The sequence below is a fragment of the Lepisma saccharinum genome, chromosome 9, assembly GCF_977018435.1.
Source record: "Lepisma saccharinum chromosome 9, izLepSacc3.1, whole genome shotgun sequence".
Taxonomy (NCBI): domain Eukaryota; kingdom Metazoa; phylum Arthropoda; class Insecta; order Zygentoma; family Lepismatidae; genus Lepisma; species Lepisma saccharinum.
In genome coordinates, this window is record NC_139237.1 from 3,940,636 (window position 1) to 3,962,384 (window position 21,749).

The 21,749-nt window shown below is 39.0% G+C and overlaps 1 protein-coding gene across 1 annotated transcript in view; it reads right to left on the reverse strand.

The window, feature by feature from the left end:
* LOC145992314 (dipeptidase 1-like) overlaps nucleotides 1–21,749 on the reverse strand; it is a 246,471-nt gene that overhangs the window by 29,083 nt on the left and 195,639 nt on the right. Inside the window, exon 8 of the mRNA XM_083128698.1 lies at nucleotides 3,132–3,308. Coding sequence (XP_082984824.1) covers nucleotides 3,132–3,308 — 177 coding nt within the window. The remainder of the gene's footprint in view (nucleotides 1–3,131; nucleotides 3,309–21,749) is intronic.

The following is a 21,749-nucleotide window of genomic DNA, read 5'->3' on the forward strand; positions in this document are numbered from 1 at the left end:
TGTTCTGAACAAACCCTACTGTTTTCAGGTTTGAACCGGTCTTTTCGTTTACATCGCGCAACCCACGAAGCACGAACAACAGTATCTTTTGGGAATTTGTGAAAACTAATATTCTTACTGTTTCTCCCGTTATTTTTGCACGTCGCGACACCGCACTCGGAAGGCATTATAAATGCAACATAAACTACAACACTTCACATCCACACAAGTAAGAATTACGAGAAAAAATAGCCTTTTAAAGCACAAAGAACAAAACAGATCAGCCTTTCAAAACAGTAAACACGTTTCTTTCGGTATGGGGTAAAAGCTCAGCTGGATTTTGTCCTCCCGTGACGTCACACCCTGGCCGGTCGCGGAAATGGGCGTGTCTGACCCCAGCCTTCTACTTCTAATAGTCTTGACCAGGTGTACCTGGGCACCCTTAATGTGTCTCCAAAAATATAAACTGTAGAAACTACCATTAAAATGTTGAAAATATATTCGAAGTTCACAAACGTGAGCTATTTCCTTTATTTGAAATTCTCCCTCTCAATTCTTTCTCTCCCTCCTTCCTAATATAATAATCAGTAAACTCGTATTAAATAATACTTCTTTACATATTAAATCATACAGAGTATTAAATATGAAGTTACCAGATACAATATTATAATTTATAAAGTAATAAGCATTAGAAAATGTGTAAACACTGAACCTGATTTAATGGAACATGAAGTTACGACAATTACGCTAAAATTGTTCAAATAGGCAATTGAAACTCCCCTTAATGCACCTATTCCCAAAATTAGGCTGATCACGCCTATGGTTGCTAGCTAAATAAACACTACAGCAAAACACCGAACCATGACACCAGAAAAAGTACAAAAAACATGGTTATTGATATAAATACCACAGACGGAATACAGTTTTCTGCATAAAAAATCATAAAATGTGAAAAGTGTTGATCTTATGGTTAAAATAAATACTCCATAGACATCCGTATTGAATTTTTTCGTGCCCCAGGAGTAGAAGTTAGAGAAAGATTTTATAAATATTTTATCATCAAACGTTAAAATTATAAAACAAATGTGCATGGTTTGAAAGCAGCGTGATGGCAGGAGTGTTATTGGGGCATAGGAATTTTTAAGTTGTTTTTCATCATCCATCTCGATGGTTTTGACATTTCTCTCATAGACAAAGTTGAACTTGGAGCTCAATACCTGCAACATATTTACGAAGGTAAAGTGCTCCTGTGCTATGCACAGCGCCATAAAGGCGTATAGGGGGTGTGGAGTTAGGGCTCCATTATCACGGCCGAAGGTTGGGGTGATGTGATCAACACCATGCCCCTGGCCGTCTTTACCCCCCAGAGTTTCTTCCAGGTACCCACTTTATACGACGCTGGGTGGGCGCTTGAACAGATTGAAGAAATGCCGGTTCCCCCCGCCGGGGATCGAACCCGGGTCTCTCGCATGGTAGTCAGATACCCTACCGCGGCATCATGTTTGTCAGTAAATGTAATGGACTTACAATGGGGAGGAGACTAAAAGTAATTGAATGAAATAATATTCGCCAGCGCAGGGATGTTAAATTAACTGTCAACATTAGTGATAGAGGGTAGCTTCCGGCCTTCCACAGTGGTATGGTTGAAACTGAACTTTTAACTTCATAACATGTACTCTACATTGGGTGCGTCGATTTTGCACCCCTTACAACGTCATGCCATTTTCAGACACTACAATCTTATTATTTAAACATTGTATTTCATTCTGTCAAATAATGCACGCCGATAGTGCGCTACGATGCCAGGGATCTCAGGTTCGAATTCTGTTCTAGGCATGGATATTCTTTGTGAGATTCCTTCATGAACATCTTCATAACACCAATCAATCCTTATTTTCACCATTAGATAAAAGTGGCAGAAAATCGAAGTAAAATAAGCTAAATCATTAAATCAATGATAGTGGTAATCTGATAACATGTATGACAGACAACAGCTTATAAGCCTGTTGCGACCCCGTGAGAGGTCACTTAAATTTCCACAATATTTATATTCTCATCGAATAAAAAAAAAGTCTACCAAAATTAAACGAATGTTACTTTTTGGGTTGAAAAACCATATTTGAATGTTTGTCTCACAATATATGTGCACAATCAATGAAAACTGCGAAAATGTCAAAAACACCACATTATATGTAAAAATGTATACTCCATGCCGAAAATGTGTAAATTACCTCAGAATATATAATATAAAATCTATGTAACTCGTTTATAACATTAAAATACGCCGACATTTTACATTTTTCTTTATGGAAACGAAAATATATGTAATTACGTAAGGTAGGTTGACAGATTTGGTTTAATTTCCTTCGCTTTTCTGCAAGTGCTGACTAATCGCGAAGATGAGAATGATAGATGATATGATGAAATTGATGAAGGAACACACAATAAACAGCCATTCCCAGTACGAGATTTGAACCCGGGACCACTGTTAATTTAATAAGAATCCGAGCTCTTCGTATTACCATACTTGCTATGATATAATGGACAATAGTTTCACCGAATTAGCCAAAGTTGGTTTTTAAATCATTTTATGTTAAGATAACAGAATCGGGACTGAGCCTAGGGTTTGAGTGGAATCCGAACCACTTTGCAATGCGTCTCCATTTAGGATCGAATCCGGGATCTCTTAATTAAAGGGCGACAGCTTTACCACTATGCATCGGGAATACCAATAGAACGAGCAACAGATTTTCAAACCTCAGGAACTAAACAGACACAGAAATTTAAAATGTTACTTAAGCTACAATGCATTATAAGAAACTTAATTCCATTGTACAAGGTTCTATTATTTCTATCATAAACAAACACTATTACAAATAACATAACGTCTTTCAGTTCTATTTTTATTTACGAAGCAAGCCACAGATTATAAACGTATTATTCACATCTGACCTTGTCTCTTAAAAAATTAGCCAACTTTCTCTACCGTGAGAGCCGACTTGAGAAATCTTTGCTGAATTATTTGTACTTAATTGCGTGTTATAGACATTAGCAGACAATGGTCTATATCAGGAAGAATTATTTACTGATGAACCTAAAAATATTTGTTGGAAATCCAAACTTGAGAATTAAGGAAGTAATTAGGTACTTACCACCATGCGAAGAACGTGGTCTGGAACATTTCTGGAACTGTTGCAGAGCGCATGCGCAGACGAATGCGAGAATATCACTGGAGCTTTCGTAGCCTGCAACGCATCAATCATCGTTCGAACCGAAACGTGCGAGAGATCTATCATCATCCCCAGCCTGTTCATCTCCTTCACCACCAACTGCGAGAGAGGAAAAAACACATTCACTTAGAGTTGCGAAAGAAAGAATTCCACTTGCATTAATAAGTGTAGGGTACAGGTACATAAACATTATGTAGAAGATGTAAAGAAATGTTTTCAGATACTCAAATGGCGTCTATACTTTGTATCGGGAATCTATGGAGCGATTGAAAGAAAATCAGGATTCTGCGCAAGTGATGACTCGAGAAGGCTCGACCTTTGATGAACGCCTTAAAGGGTAAGTGAGTGCAGCTAGCAGCCGTTTGCACAAGCGGGCAAGGTTTTGCTCCGCTGTTTTCCTTTCTCCCGTTCTCTCCCTTTGAGCGCAGATTTGCTCCACAGATTCCATGGACACAGTATAGAACACGCGATAAGAACGCGAATAAGGGTCAGTGCCTTTTATTAACCAGTTACTTGTAACACATTAATTGCAAGTAAGTCACATTTTCTGAGCACCGAAAACTGCAATGATTTACTTTTTAAAATGAGAAACTGTAAATAGTTACTTTTTAAAAATGACTAACTGTAACTAGTTATTTTTTAAGTGCGTAACTGTAACAAGTTTCTTTAAAAAATGAGTTACTACGTTTATTTTTATAATGAACCTGAGTATAAATTTTAGATGATCATCAGTAAAAGTAAAAAAAAATCTTATTTGCAGTTAAGGCATTGATTTAAGTAAAAGTGACGGTAACCGTAACAGGCTATTTACAAAAACAGTAACTCTAATCGTAACTGCCTTATATTTTGAACAAATAACCTTTCAAAGACTGATAGCGAATCGCATGATGTGTGGTCAAAAATTCATATTTAAAGAGAAAATATGTTGAAAAGGTATAGTCGATATACGATAATATTACAATAGTGGCGCATCAAAGAAATAAAATCAAGTTCTTATAAAAGTTCAATTCTCGATTTAAAAAAAAAAAAAAATGATGGCTGCAATCCTAGAGAATAGATCCAATCACACTCTGTGGGAGTGAACTGTTATAATTCTTGTACAGCTATTATATATATATATTTTTTTTTATCTTACACTTCTCGTAAGTGCTTTGCTTTCTTCAACATATACAGAAATTTTTATTAACAATACTTTTATGCACGAAAAGATTCGATTTTGCAATGTATGCATAGAAGGTGTTTCCATGACCTTGAGAGCTACAGTCAGTGGAAAATTAAGCTCATTACGGAATCATTAAATCCCCATTTATAACTCAGTTATTGGCATTCCATTTTAGCAGACGGTCCATATGATGGTACAATTCAAGACAAATTACTTATATAAGGTTTGTTTTCACAATACGTCTGTAACAAAGGCACTTTACTCTTAACTGTTCAAACAGTAATGAAATCTCCATATAAGGCAGGATTTCCCAATCTTCTTACATTCGCGAAAACCTTGGAAACGAAATTAAAAGCTTGAGACACCATTGCTACATTTTCTTTCATGTTTAGTCTTAAATCGAAGTGGAACATGTTATCAGGAACATGATGAATGTATTGTTAAGAAAAATACCTACTCGAGTACTAATGTTCTTCATTTATTGAAAGGTAATGTAAGGAGCAAAAGTCAGAATCGAATGGAAATTACTCAAAAGAGTTTTGTTTTATTAATGTGAGACTGGCGATTGATGCTTGGAGCACATACGTTTGATATAAGGCCTTACAATTGACATCGAAACACGCACATCACCCTCAAGGTCATGCAGTCTATTTGTTGCTTTGGGTCTTATTGTCGCTGCAGCAGAGAAAGCTTGCTGGCACAAATATGAAGTTGAAATGGGCAAAAGTACGCCCATTATTCTCTTCGCTAGGTTAGGATACTCCTCTGCCGGTCCAAGCCAAAAAAACAGCCCCCTATGCATCACTCCTGGTGAACTTAACTTTGAATGTGAAATCAGCGCAGACATCAACGAATTCATCTCGTTAGAAAGTTGTAAAATCTATTTCCTCCGAAATGTCTGCGAAATCAAAAGGTGACACAATCCAGTCGAAATTATTGGTGGATAAAGATTAGAGATGCAAAGTACGTATTTTTTTCATCGTACTACTTATTTTGCCTACTTCCTAATTATATTTTTCTTTTCGTTTTTCGTTTATCCCTAAAATATCTCGCGGCACTCCTTGTTGGGAATCACTGATTTAAAGAAACATAACAATGGCACAAGTAACACTAAAAGGTGTGAAATTTCCTAACAGGAAAGTGCGTTTTGGACATTAAATGAAAGAGAAAGTGGAACACGGTGTAGTCAGATGATAGAGACGCTGATAAGAATGCATGTTGATATTATGGCTCGTAGCTCAACCAGCGTGTGGCTTGACCTGCGTAATGCAGTACGTAGGTACACATAAGCCTGCTCAACACGAAAGAAAGCCATACATGGCAGGACATATCCAGGCTCATGTACAGTAAATGTGATGAGGTTATGAAGCGTAGTGCATAGTTTCATTTAGTCTGGTAGATATATTTGCATACAAGTTAGTTCTATGGGTTCATTCACATCATTTGCGGTTATAATATGTGTCAGTGCAGAGATGGGATGGTGACGGCAAGTGGAAAACTGCTCCGTGTTGAACATTGTTGGAGATTCTGCAACGCTAGAGCTTGAAATTTAAAAGCAGATAGGATATTAAATAAAATAACACAGTCGTTCTATAAAATTGCGAGGTGGAGAAGGCCACTGGGGTCTAGGGGTACGTACAGAGTGCCGAGGTTACTATATATTTGTATTATAAGAAAGTTTCAGTGTGCATCCATGGGCTGAATCGGCGTTGATTTCAATTTTTGTACTGTTGTTGTTGATTTTATTGTACATTTAAGATATTTAAATATACAAATATATGAATCGCCGTATTTGATGTAATATTAAGCTAATCGTGCCTGTAACGCAATAACAAAATAAATATACGTTACTATGAGGGGTAGGATGAGTGCTGAAGGTTTGATTCATTTGGTTTATTTAACTTAATTTATCTGCCATTTTTGGCTAACCGCGAAGACGAAGATGGGTGATAATAATTATGAAATTGATTAAGGCACACTAACAAACAAGACCCATAGCTATACCAGGACCAAGGACCCCTGGAGTCGTAAGGTGCTTTACAAACACTAAAAGTTCAATATGAACTTATAAAATATTTCCCGCTAATTTTGAATGGACAAAGTATACGTATATATTGCCAATATATAGCTATTTTCACTTAAGCATGCTTGGGCAACTCGCGTGTACTTGTGGAGGCTGGCGAGCGCTCAGAGTTAAAGTACATAACATTTCAGCACTTTTTAGAAACCACTTCAAAATAAACTATTTGTCTTACAAAAACAAATGTAGTCTACTTCAGAAGATTGTTTTTTATTACTATTCCAATTTTTGTTATTTTACCTTCATTTTCTACTTTTGAGTCTTCTTGCGACGATCATGTATGGTGAAACAAACGATGGAGTAAACACAATCAATTATTCATTCAAGCAGCCGCTCGGTGGTCAAGGCATCGACTGGTCCTTGCCATCGAATATTCCCGGTTAGAGTCAATCAACTTCATCCACTGAGCACTTATTCTCATCGCCGCGATTAGCCAAATTTAACAAAAAAGCGACAGAAAATTAAAAGTGTACAAATAAAATACTGCATGTTTTATTAAGACTACGAACCTACTCCTCCAGAGAGTTCGAAGAAAATTAATTTACAAAACTTTTAACTACTGGGAATTAAAGTTACTGCTCTCAACTCAAAACTTCCTCAAAATACAAGGAGAAATTATGAGGTAAAGGACGAAGATTTTCTCTACGAATTTGAATTATTAAAATGTCTTACGTTCGTCCTAACTTTATTGTGGGAAATTCTTGTACATGCCCCTAAATAGTATCCCACCTCGACAGTCATTCGCTAAACATAGTTTTGCAGAATGTGTTAAATATGGGTTCGTTTTGAGTTTGAGTGTGTGTGCAAAACTTCATAGCAGCTTTCTCGTATTTTAAGCTTAAGTTGCTGGCAACATTGCGCGTCACCTCTTCGCTCTTGTTAGAACTCTACAGAAGCATTTCTTGCTGCGCGTGCTTGTAAGAGCTCTCTTTCACAAATTAGACGAGTTACCCTGTTTTGCACTAAGGTAAGACATAAGACTTTCAATTCGTCTAGAAATTCCAAGCCATATTTTCTCTCAAAGGAGCCAAAACTTCAAATGGCGATGTGAGAAAGGCACTAATACAAATAGAAGATACACAGAATGCTCCATCGATAATTTGTAAGTTTCTCTTCTTCAACCCGAAAGGTCACGCACTGGGTAAAGTTTATCCACAAGCAAAATTACTTCGTAAATACCCGAATTATAATTTGAAAAACATGCAAATAATAATACATTCATTCATTGAACTAATTGTATTAGGTTTGAACATTTCATTGTATTACACAATTGATATAAATATGATTGATTGATGGAAGTGCTCTATTAGTCAACTTTATGCACAGATAGGCTAATCGCAACTGGGCCTAGAGTTAAAAATGGGATCAGAACCACTGTATAATTGCTTTCGCCGCGTATACCTTGATTGCATGACGAAGACGCTGCAACGTCACCACCGGGGAGACCCTTGATAAAAATGTGAAAAATAGAGAACATGTTGAAATATCAAACTGAAACGAATGGGAGTAAGTCTGTGGGAGAAATTGGCCCAGGCAGTATGGTTGTGGGAGCGGAGCTAAAGAAGACTCGCAGGTGAATCAAGTTTCTGACGTTGGGAAGCGTGTTCTGGAAAGGTACTGAAAAGAATGGACTAGGGAACTCATTATAATTGATCAAACATTCATTTCAAAGTCGCTTGTGTAATTTTTACCCATACGCGCCTTCTTACTGGTTAATAACATACGTATGTGCCTAATTTTCCCCAATCGTCCTCAACGTTGACTTCAGCTATCGGATTCGAACCCAGAATCTCCCGTTTCCAAAGCACAGGAGCAACACGCCCTCAAGAGATAACAAATCAAATACGTGAAATCGCATTCCGTCAGTGCCTTCTTTCCATAACTCCCCCTTCAACCTCCTTCCGGGCCAAAGAGAGAATGAAATGGAATTGTCAGCAGCATCTCTACGGAGCAGTTGGCTACAAGAAGATCAATAAGAAGCAGAGGGGGAGGAAGCAGAGAGTCTCTTTCCATCTGCACCTTATCCCCCGCTGCTCCCTTTTGTCTTTCCCGAGACGCATTCAGGCATTCTCTTGTTTATTAGCAGAGCCGCGTGTCTCGCACTTGGAACTCTTGGAGAACAATTGAAGTGGGCCGGGACAAAGCAAAATCTTCGCATTCAGACTCATCTTTCCTCGGCGATGATTCTTTGCGAGAGGCACTGCCCTCGTAACCATAATAATTTCTTCCGTAACCCAAGCCTCTGGCAACAATCCCTTAAGCCGAAGCCTTTGTGCAATTGCGGGAGACGAACTGGCAATACATCTGCAGCACAGCCAGAGTTACAGGCTTACGCATGGGGAGCTGATGGGGCTACAACTCCTCCCAACATTTTGAGAAAAACGAAAATATTACGAAAATCCGTTAATTGATTGATTGATTTGGTTTATTTTACTTCGCTTATCTGCCACGTTTGGCTAATCGTGAAGATGGGAATAAGTGATGATGTAATGAAATTGATGAATGGACATGTCGCAGGCAAGGATTCGAACCCGAGACCCTGGTGTTGTAACGCGATGATAACTACTCAGCCACGGAGGCCGGCATAAATCACTTTACAACTAGAAAGAAACAAATGGTACCCTATTACCATTTTTCTTCGAGTACAATATTAATAAAGTGAGAAGCTCGAAATATACAGTTTTCTATTGTGCAACCTGCTCTTCTAGAACAAAGCTACGTACTGTCCACCTTTACAATTCCGTCCCTTCCAAAAAAGAAATTCTGCTTACGACAGTGCATCTTTAAAACAACTGCATCATGTTTCTGCTCAAATTCAATAACCCTACATACTATTAAAAATAAATCTAATCAGAAAGCGAGAAAACCAATATCCTAAGATCATGTTATTCGAGAATCCTTGCCTAGCGAAATGTAACCTCCTGATTAAAGGAGAAATTAATTTTATTTTATCACATCATGATGTGCCGTTTTATGCACAATAACTACAAGGGTATCATAGATCGTTACGTGAACTAGTTAAATTACAAACCTCATGGTATTAGGACAAATCGCATGTTCAATCGGTAACACTCCTGGCGAGATGTACAGTCATCGGCAATACTATAAGTGGGACACCTACATCATGAAATACTCGCTTCCCTGCAAAGCCTTACGTGTGTTGCTTAACTACAAGATCATAAGTGGCTATTTGTAGCAAATGTTCAATGGCAACTTCTACCACCGCCGTAGATTTAGGCAACACACATGACGCCTTGCAGGGAAGCGAATATTTCATAACCTAGGTCGCCCATTTTTTTGCCTGTGACTGTATATTGAGCAACTAACGCAATGTACCACAGGACTAGTGTGAAAATATATATAAAGAGGAGGGGTCGATGGGTTTGCAATAGCCTGAATACACAAGCTAAAAAACATTGCAAAGAAGTTTCTGGAAGTTAGGTGCACGTTTTATGAATAAATGTGACTTAAGAAGTAGGACAACTAAAAATATGTTTCGTGAGAAAACAGTAGACCTACAAGATAATGTAGTTTGGATAAGCAACGCTGTTTCCCTGTTATTAACAGATCCCGTATTCGATTCATGTTGAAGGCACATTGCACACAGGATACGACCGAACTTTAATAAATATTGAAGACCGATAGGTGTGCGCAGACCCGCTGATTAAGGGGGGCAAGAGCCTTCAGTCGGAGAAAGAAAAACTTCATTCCATATCACTGTTTTATTGTATTGTTGGGTACTGAACAGAACTGTACATAGTGTGTGTCCGAACCCACTGAAAAAAATTGTTTACTATAATAATATGTAACCAGGTAGTAAAGAATGTGTATTTCACTTTATTAATCGCCCAGAGCTCCTCCACAAATCGGGCGACACTTATCCCTCTATCGAACACAGCTTTGATAACTAATGCAACCTTCTTCAACTCCCAAGGCATATTTGTGTATTTACATTTGTGTATAACAAGAACATTGCAGAAACAATCGAAACCGCATCCAAAAGGAAAAGAAATACAATTCGATCTATGGAAGAGCTCTGTCCAATTTACAAAGTGAAGATAATAGTGGTTTAATGATGTCAAACCGTAATTATGAGAAGTTCTTTGTGCCGAAAAAGATGGTCAAAGATTTGTTTCGACGAATTGTCATGCAGTTTAGCTTATGGGATAACCCATACTCAGAGACCATAAGGTTAAAAATTTCATCTTCATATACCTAGTAGTTTCTGTGAAAAATGAAGATGAAGTTAGGACAATTCCTGTTGAGATAGGCAAGTGAAATTCCCCTTAACGATCCCAAAATAAAATAGTGTGCGCTCACCCATGTGCCGTGAGCTTGTACTCACTCACAATCTTCTCAACGCACAACCCGAACTCACGGATCTAGAAACCTGAAAGATAGGGAACTCTTAATCTTATGACTAGAGCAAGGATTTTAAGGTGCAAAATTATGATCGTGAAAGGGAATAAAATGTTCCGCAAATGTTTTCAAAAAGTTGTAAAAAAGGTGCTGATAAATTGCTTTTATTCAATATTCTCTTTTTCTGCACCTTCTGTATATAATGCGCGCCGACCGCAAAGAGAACTGTGTCTCTCCTCAATAGTTTTTTTGTTGAAGTTTGTGTTTTCTTTCGCGGGTTTTGCTACATTGTCTTTGGAACTATTTGCGCTGCAATGATAACATTGTACCATTTCATAGCTCGCATTCTGGTCTACCAATTGAGACAATAGGATTTTATGTAGCTCCTCAAGAAGAGTTAAAATCATCATTTATTTTACTGTTAATTTTTTAAAAAAAGACATCAACGAAAAGGAAGGGAAAAGGTGCTGAAGCATCAAAGAGGGGGCAAAAAGGGGATAAATGTGCTAATCGGACGAAAAGGTGCAAAAAGGTGCAACAGTGTGTGTTAATTGTACTTGATTTTAGGTCCTAAAATACATATCTCAAATGATCGGTATGAATACAGCTATATTTTAGGGACGGTCCTGCGCTGCGCCTAAAAATCCGTTCCCTACTTATGATAATAGCACCCACTAAGAACAGATTTTTCGAAAATCAACCCCTAAAATGTGGACGTGGTGGATGCTACACTTTTATTTTTTCGATACGTTTACGGTCCAAACCTCCGAACCTGGAAACACGAAACTAATTATATATAAACAAACGGCGTCAAGACATGGCTCTGTGTGTAATATATGTCTTGATATAGATGTATGCTAAGGAGATTTACATAAAAGACTCATGCATACACCGAACTTATGAATATAAAACATACTAATATGTACTACAACGCGGGCCAGTCGCTACTTGTTGCATACATGTTAAAAATATGTTGTTCTTAATACAAAGTGTTGAGTGGAAGCATGTAACGTTTCTTACTCGTTACATTGCCACTATTTAGAAATGCGAAATCCTTTTCTGCGAAGAAACCTTTTCATAGTTGCATTTTCATAAGTAAGCTTCTGAATCATTTGAAAATAATTACTGTCACAATTAACCCTTAGACGACCGAGCGTGTTTTCCCGGTAAACGCTCGAACGACCGAGACGTTTTCGGCGGGAATTTTAAATTTCCACATGCTTTTATATAAAATGTTATATCTCTGAAACTAACCTCGTTTTTTTCACTATAGAAGTAGCTATAAGCCTATCACATAAAAACCAAACTTTCCGTTATCGGGTAGAAGAAGAAGAAGAAAGAAGAAGAGAAATGTGTTGTTTTTGTTTACGAAATTTGAAAATCGGCGGGCCCCACGCGGCGACGCCGCGACTTAAATGTGCAAAATTTTCCCTCGGTAAAAGTGCCATTACGAATCCCAGAACTGTGAAAATAAGGATAATAAAATTATACCTTACTGATTGTTTATCACATACTTCAAGACTCATGCAGAACTGAAAACATGTATATCCGAACAAAAACAGAGTCACAGTATGTCCCAAAAGTCAGATACTAACACGCAAAAGCATCTTGTCCCCTATAGGGGACGAACGGTCGTTGGCGTAAATACCTGCTATCCCCTATAGGGGATAAACGGCCGTCTAAGGGTTGAGTCAACAATGTTCTGAAGAAAGAACGTGTCGAATCAAGGGAACATTGTTTCCATGTTAGAGCAACGATCGTTATATTGGAGAGACAATTGTACCTCCTCGGTGAAAAAAGAATTGAAAATGGGCAAAGGGCGACCAGGGGATCTTCAGTTACCAGCAGGAGACCAAAAGCCACCACCAGGCTCGTACAAAGTAAAGGTTGAACAGGTAAAATTTGACAACTCATTTGAAGTTCGACTAAGTGATAGAAAGGTGAAGGATTTTCGGCTAGTCGTTGATAAACAAGTATTATTAAAAGGTAAAACGAAGTCAAACACCGTACGAGTATGTACGTGAAGAGCAATTCCCAAGAGTACGGAATGATACAGATGAACGAGATTACAAGACAAGACATTCCAGCGAAATCTGGAGACGAAATTGAGATATGTGAGGTAGATATTCCAGCTGGAGTATCATTGTGCCTAGCTCTATTTGACGACAGTGTGCCAACAGCCACAGGTGACGTCATAGATAATTATGCAAGATGCTATTTTGACGAGCAATCTGCAATTCCGGTTCATGTAGACGACACGTTTAGCGTTTTGAAGCCTGGCGAGAATCCTGTCCAGTTTCAAATTGTGAATTACACGGCCCCCCTTCTGCACTGTCCAATCGGCCACGAAACCAACGCTTTCAGACCGGAAGGTGAAAAGGCTGGAGTAGGGCTACTTGAGATACGTCAAAGCTGCCGACTACGATGACATTGGTGGATACAAGAAAGAAATTGCCCAGAAGAGGGAACTTATAGAGGTTCCGCTCACCTATCACGAGGTTTTCATCAAAATTGGAGTCAAACCTCCTGAAGAAGTTCTGCTCCATGGGCCTCCAGGAACTGGGAAAACCCTTATGGCAAGAGCGGCAGCAAAGTTCTTTCTCATCAACTGTCCCGAGATCCTCAGCTCCTTCCATGGTGAATGGGAAGCGAATGTGCGCAGGATTTGTTACTTCGCTATTCATCGACGAAATTGATTCGATAGCCACCTGCAGAGATAAGCTTGGTTGGCAACTGGACAAGAGGATCGTAGCGCAGCTTCTGACTTCAATGGACGGAATGCTAGAGGATTGAAGACTAAGTGACGTTAGCTTTTGAAAGCTCGGAAGCCTATCGGAAAATCACCTGGTGGATATCCCGAGAAAACATCATCATTCGCCGCCAGGAAAGCTTCAAGAATTATTTCAATGAGAAACTTTGTTTTATTTTGTTAAGCTAAAATACACTTTAGATATTGACAATTGTGGTTTCCTTTTCGAATTGGTTTTAATTTATTATGACAACGTTGCTGTTCCAGAAATATATAATTTTAACGCTTTATGCGTCTAATATTTCTGTTTTCTTTCGTTGCGCTGCTGTATAATCGCCAAGTTATCGCAATTATTGAGAACTCTCTAGGTTACTGAAATTACGCCACAACAATTCTAGGGGCTTTCACAACTCTGACTCACTAACTTTATTGTCTTTGTTTGCTTAAGGAAGGGTACATCTAATAAGAGAGGAAGTTCGCCTGCGCATCGTTATATTGCTGCAATATGTACATCGTCCAGGGCGAAACAATTTATCCACATCTCCAACAGATCCTTGTTATATCTGGATTTATTGCCCTTCCTTAAAATTCAGAGGAACAAGTCTGAGGGAGGACCGACTCGTAATCACTCTGACAGGTTTGTATGTGGGTTTATGCGGACAAGAGTTCCTTGTTCGTATTGGCTTTTTAAAGCGGTGGGTATCTCACCCCTTCAATTACTAGAACGAAGACAGCCGGTTGTTCCACCCGCGGCGATGTTAACTTTTGCCCATGTAACGTAGGTAACAGATCAATACCGCTGGAGCACTTAATGAAACGGTTCAACCCGGCCTCATTCTGTAGTTGGGGCAATTGAAATTCGGCACCGTTCTGTCCTCTTCCTCTCACTAGATGACTCTGTCTCTCTATTTCTGTCCACTTGCCCCTGCTATGTTTTCTTCCGCTGGGATAATCTTGTCCGCCAATTGGCTACCTCATTTTAATATTAATCGAGTTGGGAAAACAGGACGAGGTTCTTTAAGGGCGAGAATTTAGGAGAGGTACACAGAAGGGTGCATTTACAATTCCATTTCGGAGGTATTTTAATTATTGTCTTTAGGAGAGGTTCACAGTTGAGTGTCTGTTCTCAATACCTTGTATTGACAAAGCCCTCGGAGAAAGTCTTGTTCCACGTGCAACGTCAGCACTAGTAGGCCACCAATCACAATACGAGGTCAGAATCACAGTCACACAATATTGCAAATATATTCTATGACGCACTTTGCGAACACTTTCTTCAGATTTCTGACTATTCAAAATACATTTACGTCTATGTTTCTACTTATCTAGCAATGATGACGTTGCATGTAAAGAAAGTTTTTCCGCAGGCTCCTTATAAGGTGACATTGCCCCAGTACGAATTCCACGAATGCATTGCAGTCGCAGGTTAGGGCATTCAAGTAAATTGACAATAAAAATGCATGCCAGTAGGTTGCTGAAATCTACGTTCTTTTCATGTAAAGTCAACTTGTGTGTGAAAGGCAAATAGAGAGAAATAATAATAGGGATAGATGAAGAGGGAGAGAGAAAGAGGAATCTAGTAATAAATTTAATAAGAAAGTTCAAAGAGTCGGAAGCATGCACCACCACAAGGATTCTCATTCGTACATCAAATACACAAAATGACGAAGCTGGTGCACTGAATGTGGAAGTTCAGACATTTACAGATTCTATAAATGTTAGTTTATGTTAATATTCCTTAAGTAAACAGTTCTACTTTACTTTCTACATAAGGAAAAACTCTAATATTCATATTCATGTAGCAAAATGTTATAACAATGCATGGTATATGAAATTCATTATATCTAACAATAAATCAGTGGATATTTGTGAGTGTCTATTCATCAATTTCATCATATCATCACACATCCCCATCTTCGCACATTAGCCAAAAATGGCACAAGAAGCGAAGTAATATAAAACAAATAAATCAATCTATTAATCTGACACATTTTTATAATATGAACGACAAGAATGAGTGATGATTGAACGAAATTGATGAAGATGTACTCACAAACAACGCCCATGCTCATACAGGGATTCGAACCAGGGAACCACATTTATGAGTACGAAAGCTGACCACCTAACTCGCGTGTATACTCAAGTTCCGCATAAATCAGCTCTGAGACTCGCCCAGCCTCAAATTAATGGGAACCTGGTGACAACCATGGGGAGTAAAGGCAGCCAGAGCGTGGAGCTGTTCACATCACCTCCAAAAAAATGTGACCGCGATCGAGACTGTGTCGGACCCTACCCCAAATATTCCCTAAATGTGCCTTCTTGGGACTGTGCTATGTGCACGGGCAACTTTACCTTTACCTATTTACTTTCAATTTATTATCTAGAATTAATCAAAACGATAAAAATGTTGGAGGTTTTAGCTAATGGGTATGCAGAACCTTTTCTTATCGTTCCTGATGACACATTACACAAACTATCACCTACGAGCTGGAACAGCCATTCATTCCATTAGGGCATTCGTTATCAACTTTGAACTGACTTCTCCATTAAAGCACTTTGTCAGATGAGAGGTCCCTGTTAGCAGCGAGAAAAAATCAACAACGTCAGCATGCTTGCAAAATATAGCATGGAAAGCCTAATCGTGTAACCATCAACTAAATGGACGTAGAATAACATATAAGACCACCTGTTCTTGATGGAAGTAATTGATAATGTTTCGCCGTAATCCGGGAAAAATGTTCCAACTGTCATCCGTGTCATTTGATGTTTGATGCTCGAGATAATAATTGCCTCAGGCGGCTTCTGCAGTGAAATGTGAAACGAGCCGGTGACACTAGCTTCAATCGGGACTCATCATGTCAAGGATGGAAGACAGTTAATTAGGCTGCAAGTGTTGGAAATAGATACGTGTGAAAGGAGAGAGCCCTGCAACACATTATGAAGGTCTAAACATTCTTTGGCATTTCATAATAAATGTATTATAGGAAAGAAAAATCATTATGACAAACAGTGGACATTAAATTATATATGTGTGTGTGTATGTATATATGTCTATGTGTGTGTGTGTGTGTGTGTGTGCGCGTGCGCGCGCGCATTACGGTGATTGAAAATAATGTTAACACTGTATGGGAAATGTTGATATGTATGTACAGTGCGTCCATTTCGATCTTCAGCCGAGAGATCGGGAGAAGCGTGGCGGGCGGCGCTGACGGAGATGCCGACATTTGCGGCCTGTAATACCCGCTTATTTTTACGGACATATGCAGACATTTATATAAATATTGCAAAACGAGAACTAACCTGTGTTATAATTTATCATCTGTAATTTATCCAAGTTCTGCCCTTATATACACAAAAAAATACGCTTTAGAAACGATGTTAAGAGCCACAGATAATAGAACATTTTAATCATAATTTTGACCAGTAACGTCCTGCTTAAGTTTATATCCTTGAAAGAGTTTTGTGGCGATGGAAATCGTTTGGAGGTTTCGAATGTGCAACACTGTATCAAGAATACGCTGCAGACGAAACCGTTAAAAGTGAATGGTTTTCGTGAGCTTCCTTGCAATCAGAAATCTCAGAGCTCGGAGTTTTTTTGTTCCTTCTCGACTAGATGAAGACAGAGCTGTGAATATAGTGGCGAGCAATGTAAACCAAGAGCGTGTTAATTTCGTACTGTGCGCAAGAGTGTTATTCTTGGTTACTTGCAGTTACTTGTTTGTGTTATTGCAGTGTGTATGTGTGTTGTGTCCGTGAGACGATTGGAATGCCAGCCGCAAGGTTCACTTTAGAACAAAGAATTCTTATGTATGACACTTACGTGAAAACAGACTCGTGTCGAGACGTGTGTAGGCAATTTGTACAGAAATTCCCAGGTGTTTCAACTCCACATAGAGATACGGTTAGACATCTTGTCCTTAAATTACGAGAAACTGGATCGTTAAATTTTAAAACACCTAAGCAAAAACGACGGATTCTAACCGAAGCAAAACTCGATGATATTGGTGCAGCGTTAGAACGTTCTCCAAACAAACCTCTACGCCGTGTTTCAAAAGAGGTGGGCGTGTCAAAATCATCGGCACATACAGCCACTAAGCTACTAAAATTAAAACCGTAATCTTATAACACAGGTTAGTGCTCGTTTTGCAATATTTATATAAATGTCAGGATATGTCCATAAAAATTAGCGGGCATTACAGGCCGCAAATTTCGGCATCTCCGTCAGCGCCGCCCGCCACGCTTCTCCCGATCTCTCGGCTGAAGATCGAAATGGACGCACGGTACTACTCACCGTATACGTTTATTGTAACACCCATGTTTGCATAGAGGGTAACATTCTAAGGTCGTCGACTTGTAATCAAGGGGTTCCAGGTTCGATACCACCGGTCAAGACACATAGTGGTTCGGATCCCTCTTTATACTGTAGGTCCAGTCTCGATTAGCTTTTCTGTGCATAAAGTGGAATTAAAACATTAATTCAATCAATCAATCAATACATACACAAACATATACATGTATATATGCGTGTATATTACCAATTATGCACGTGATCAACAAGTTAGGTACAAGTAATTATTTCCTTGCTGACAGATGCCACTACTTTTGACATTTACTAACTTTGCCTATAAATAAAAATTTTAAAAAAGATCGAGTATTGTTGCTGGTTTGTATTTTTGAAACTGTCTTTGATTTGTGACTACTACAAGTGAATCAACATGGAACGCGCTCAAGACTTTTTGCAATAATTTTGCACTGCACGTGATTGTGCAGTGCAACAACAGCTCCCGTTCGAATGGTTGGTGCTGGTAACTTAATGGTGTGTGAAACGCGATTAGTTGGATCATTTTCTTCGACGTAACCTTAAATCCTGAGGGCCACTTTGATTTGTTTGGTGAACAGGTTTTTTCATTCTTGCTTACACAATCAGGTATTTTTCCGGAGTTTTTCAACAGGACGGAGCACCACAACGCTATGGAAACGTTGTGACAAGTGTTGCATATTGTGTTTATTAACTTTCCCATGAACATAAACATTACCTTCGTAACTGTGAAGGACATTCCATTCCAATTGAAGCGACACACTGCAATTGTTCGTGACAACTATTCTTAATGCTGAAATCTGCGTGGATGTATCTGATTAAAATCATGTGCAATAACACGTGGACTTCTCACCCTAGACGTCACTATGATCTCGATACAATACTGACGCATTAGAGGCATTTTAATGTTTTCATCTGACATCTTCAAGAGCAGGAAATGGGTTCAAACATTCATGAATAACATTTTACTAGTTAAGGATACGTCGAATAAGCCTTCGCTATTGTATATCTCGTGAAATTCTAGCCTGATTTGGTATATCACATTACCCACTTTACACTTACAAATTTTGAGTTGAATTCAATATGGCGGACGTCCGCTTAGAACACACCAATATGGTTCCCCCTAGTCCTAACCTGTTTCTATCATAACCATTTGTACCCAGTCTAACTCCTTTACATTTTTAAAGGGGGTGTTAAGGGACTTTTGAATCACCCTGCACTATGCAAAATTCTAATAAGTGTACACGGTTTGAAAAGTTCTCTTAATATTTAAACTAGTTTTAGCTTCAAAAAACCGAAGAGAAGTTCTTAACATTAACTGGTTCAATTGAATCAAAGACCACAACCTACTTGTAAAACACAGCTTAAAGATGTGTGGGGTAAATGATGAAGAAGAGTTCTACAATTATCTCCTAACTCCCGTGAACCCATTTTGAGGGGTTTAGTTGTTGAGCTCTGAACTTTCCATCGCTGGCTGTTTAGAAGTTACAAGCCGTGGTCCAAAAACTTTCCACTTGGGGGTAATACACTAAACTGGTCGGTCAAACTTTGAATGCCCAACTGTGTGATTACAACTTGTTTCATAACGTACAGAAAAACAACTCTGCTCGCATGTCCTACGGCTTTCATTGCTAGGCTGTTTACACACGTGGTAGCCTACTCTATGAACACTTCAGCTCTGAGAACAATATATGATTATAGAGACAAATCAGGAAATTTATATGCGGTCATCGCAATCACCGGGTAAGGTTTTCAATGGCTTGTTGTTTCACACTTGGGAATGAGCAATTGGTTTTCCAACCTCATGTGTACTCTATTTCGGTGATATCTGGAGCAAGAGAATTAAAACAAGTCTCTGCGCAAGTCGTGAGACGAGAGGGCTCAACCAATGAACCCGTGACGCGGGAGGGGAGTGCATGAAGAGGAAAGTGCGACTGCAACTACCAGATGTGATAGTTCTTATCAGTTCTTACGACGGGCGGTCTAGAAGCTGGCAAGGAAAGTGGGGAGCGGGGACCAACCAGACAACAGCGGTGGCGCCGAGAGATACGACGTGGCGGCGGAAATAAGAACTACATTTATCTCGTTCTACAGACTGCTGCGTTTCTTTCTTCTTTCTTAACTCGCCTTCTCCTCTTCTCTACCGTTATACGCAGACTTGATCCACAGATTCCCGGGACAGAGATAATTGATTGATTTGGTGTTTTTAAATCTACTTTATGCACGGTAAGGATAATCGGGACTGGATCTATAGTTTGGATCACTTGATTACAAGGCAACTACGCACCATCACGCCATCTGAGAGGCCCTATCGGGGTAGAGTATAGTACACTTAACTGCATTTTGCAGACTAACGAGGCTCTGGCCTCTTGACTCACACTCAATACAATCCTCGGTGAGGCTCGTCTTGCGTGCGGTGTGTGTGCGGTTCTGAACATCTTTTCATCAAATTCATCTTATCACTTTCCAGAATGTTGGGAAAAAGCGAAGTAAAATAAATCAATTCTATGAATCGTAAACCAAACACATTCATGACGTGACTCTTCTTTAATTGAACATTCCTGTTTCTTGACACATTTCATATGTGTCTTGGGCCTCCCAGATGGCGCAGTGGTAGCGTCCTCGCCTTGTAATCAAGGTGTCCCGGGTTCGATACCCGGTGGAGGCACAAGTGGTTCGGATTCCACTTTAAACTGTAGGTCCAGTCCCGATTAGCCTTACTGTGCATAAAGTGGACTTAAAACACCAACTCAAACTCATATGTGTCTTGCTGAGGGATATTTAACACCGATGAAGTTTTGCCCTACCTCCCCCTCCCCCAACCTTTGTCGCTCATGAGACATCATGTCGAAGGAAACGTAAAGAGATCACAAGAGTAAGCTGGCTGTTAGAAGCCAGAAGGAATATTTGAAAAACGAAAGACTGAAGGCTGATTTCGCAGGAAGCATGGCTTATTGATTATGATATTGTTACAGAGCAAGGGAGGGAAGGAGAGAAGGGGAAGAGAAAAGGGAGTATAAGAGGGGAGAAGATAGACGACAGAGAGAGAGAGGAATAGAATGGAAAGGTAAAAGAGATGGAAGGAAAGTGAGAGTGAGAGAGAGAAAGGGTGGAATAGAAAGAAAACGAGAAAGAGATAGATTGAAGATGAGATAGAGAGAGATAAATAGAAAGGAAAGAAGAAATAAATAGAAGGAAAATTATAGGAAAAAATTGAAAGAAGCACATAAAGGAAAGGAGATAGAGATAGAATATAAGTGAGTGAGAGAGAGAGAGAGAGTGAGGGAGAGATGTAGTGTGTGTGTGCGTGTGTGTGTGTGGGAGAGAGGGGCATAGTAAGGAAATTAGAAAGTGATAGAAGAAAAATGAGAGAGAAAATGAGATGGAGTGAGACATAGACAATAGAGAACAGAGAGAAAAGATCAAAAATGAGGGATCAGGGATTATAAAATGAAACTGATAATAATGTAAATAACAGATGTTAGAGACAATGCTTGACTGTTTGTGGATTGTATGTATGTTCTTGCATATCCAATTTAAATTGTTTTAAACTGTCGGCAATTCTGCTGTTCAGTACATTCTGTGAATGAGGAATTATTTGAGGTTTCGTCTTTTCACGGATCCAAATAATTTGAGGTGAAATAAAACGAAGCTAATACCGTTATCTGTCAACAAAGGTTACATGGTACGTAAGATCGGCTAAGAGTAACGGATAGTCATTGTTGAGTTAATGAATTTAGAGGATTCTTTATATTACATGTGAATTGCAAAATCAAATATACAAAGTCAACCTGCGTTTGTGTGAGGATAAATACATTTTGGCCCCTATTCATAAATTAAAACAAAATATTCATCGGGGAATTTAATCTATG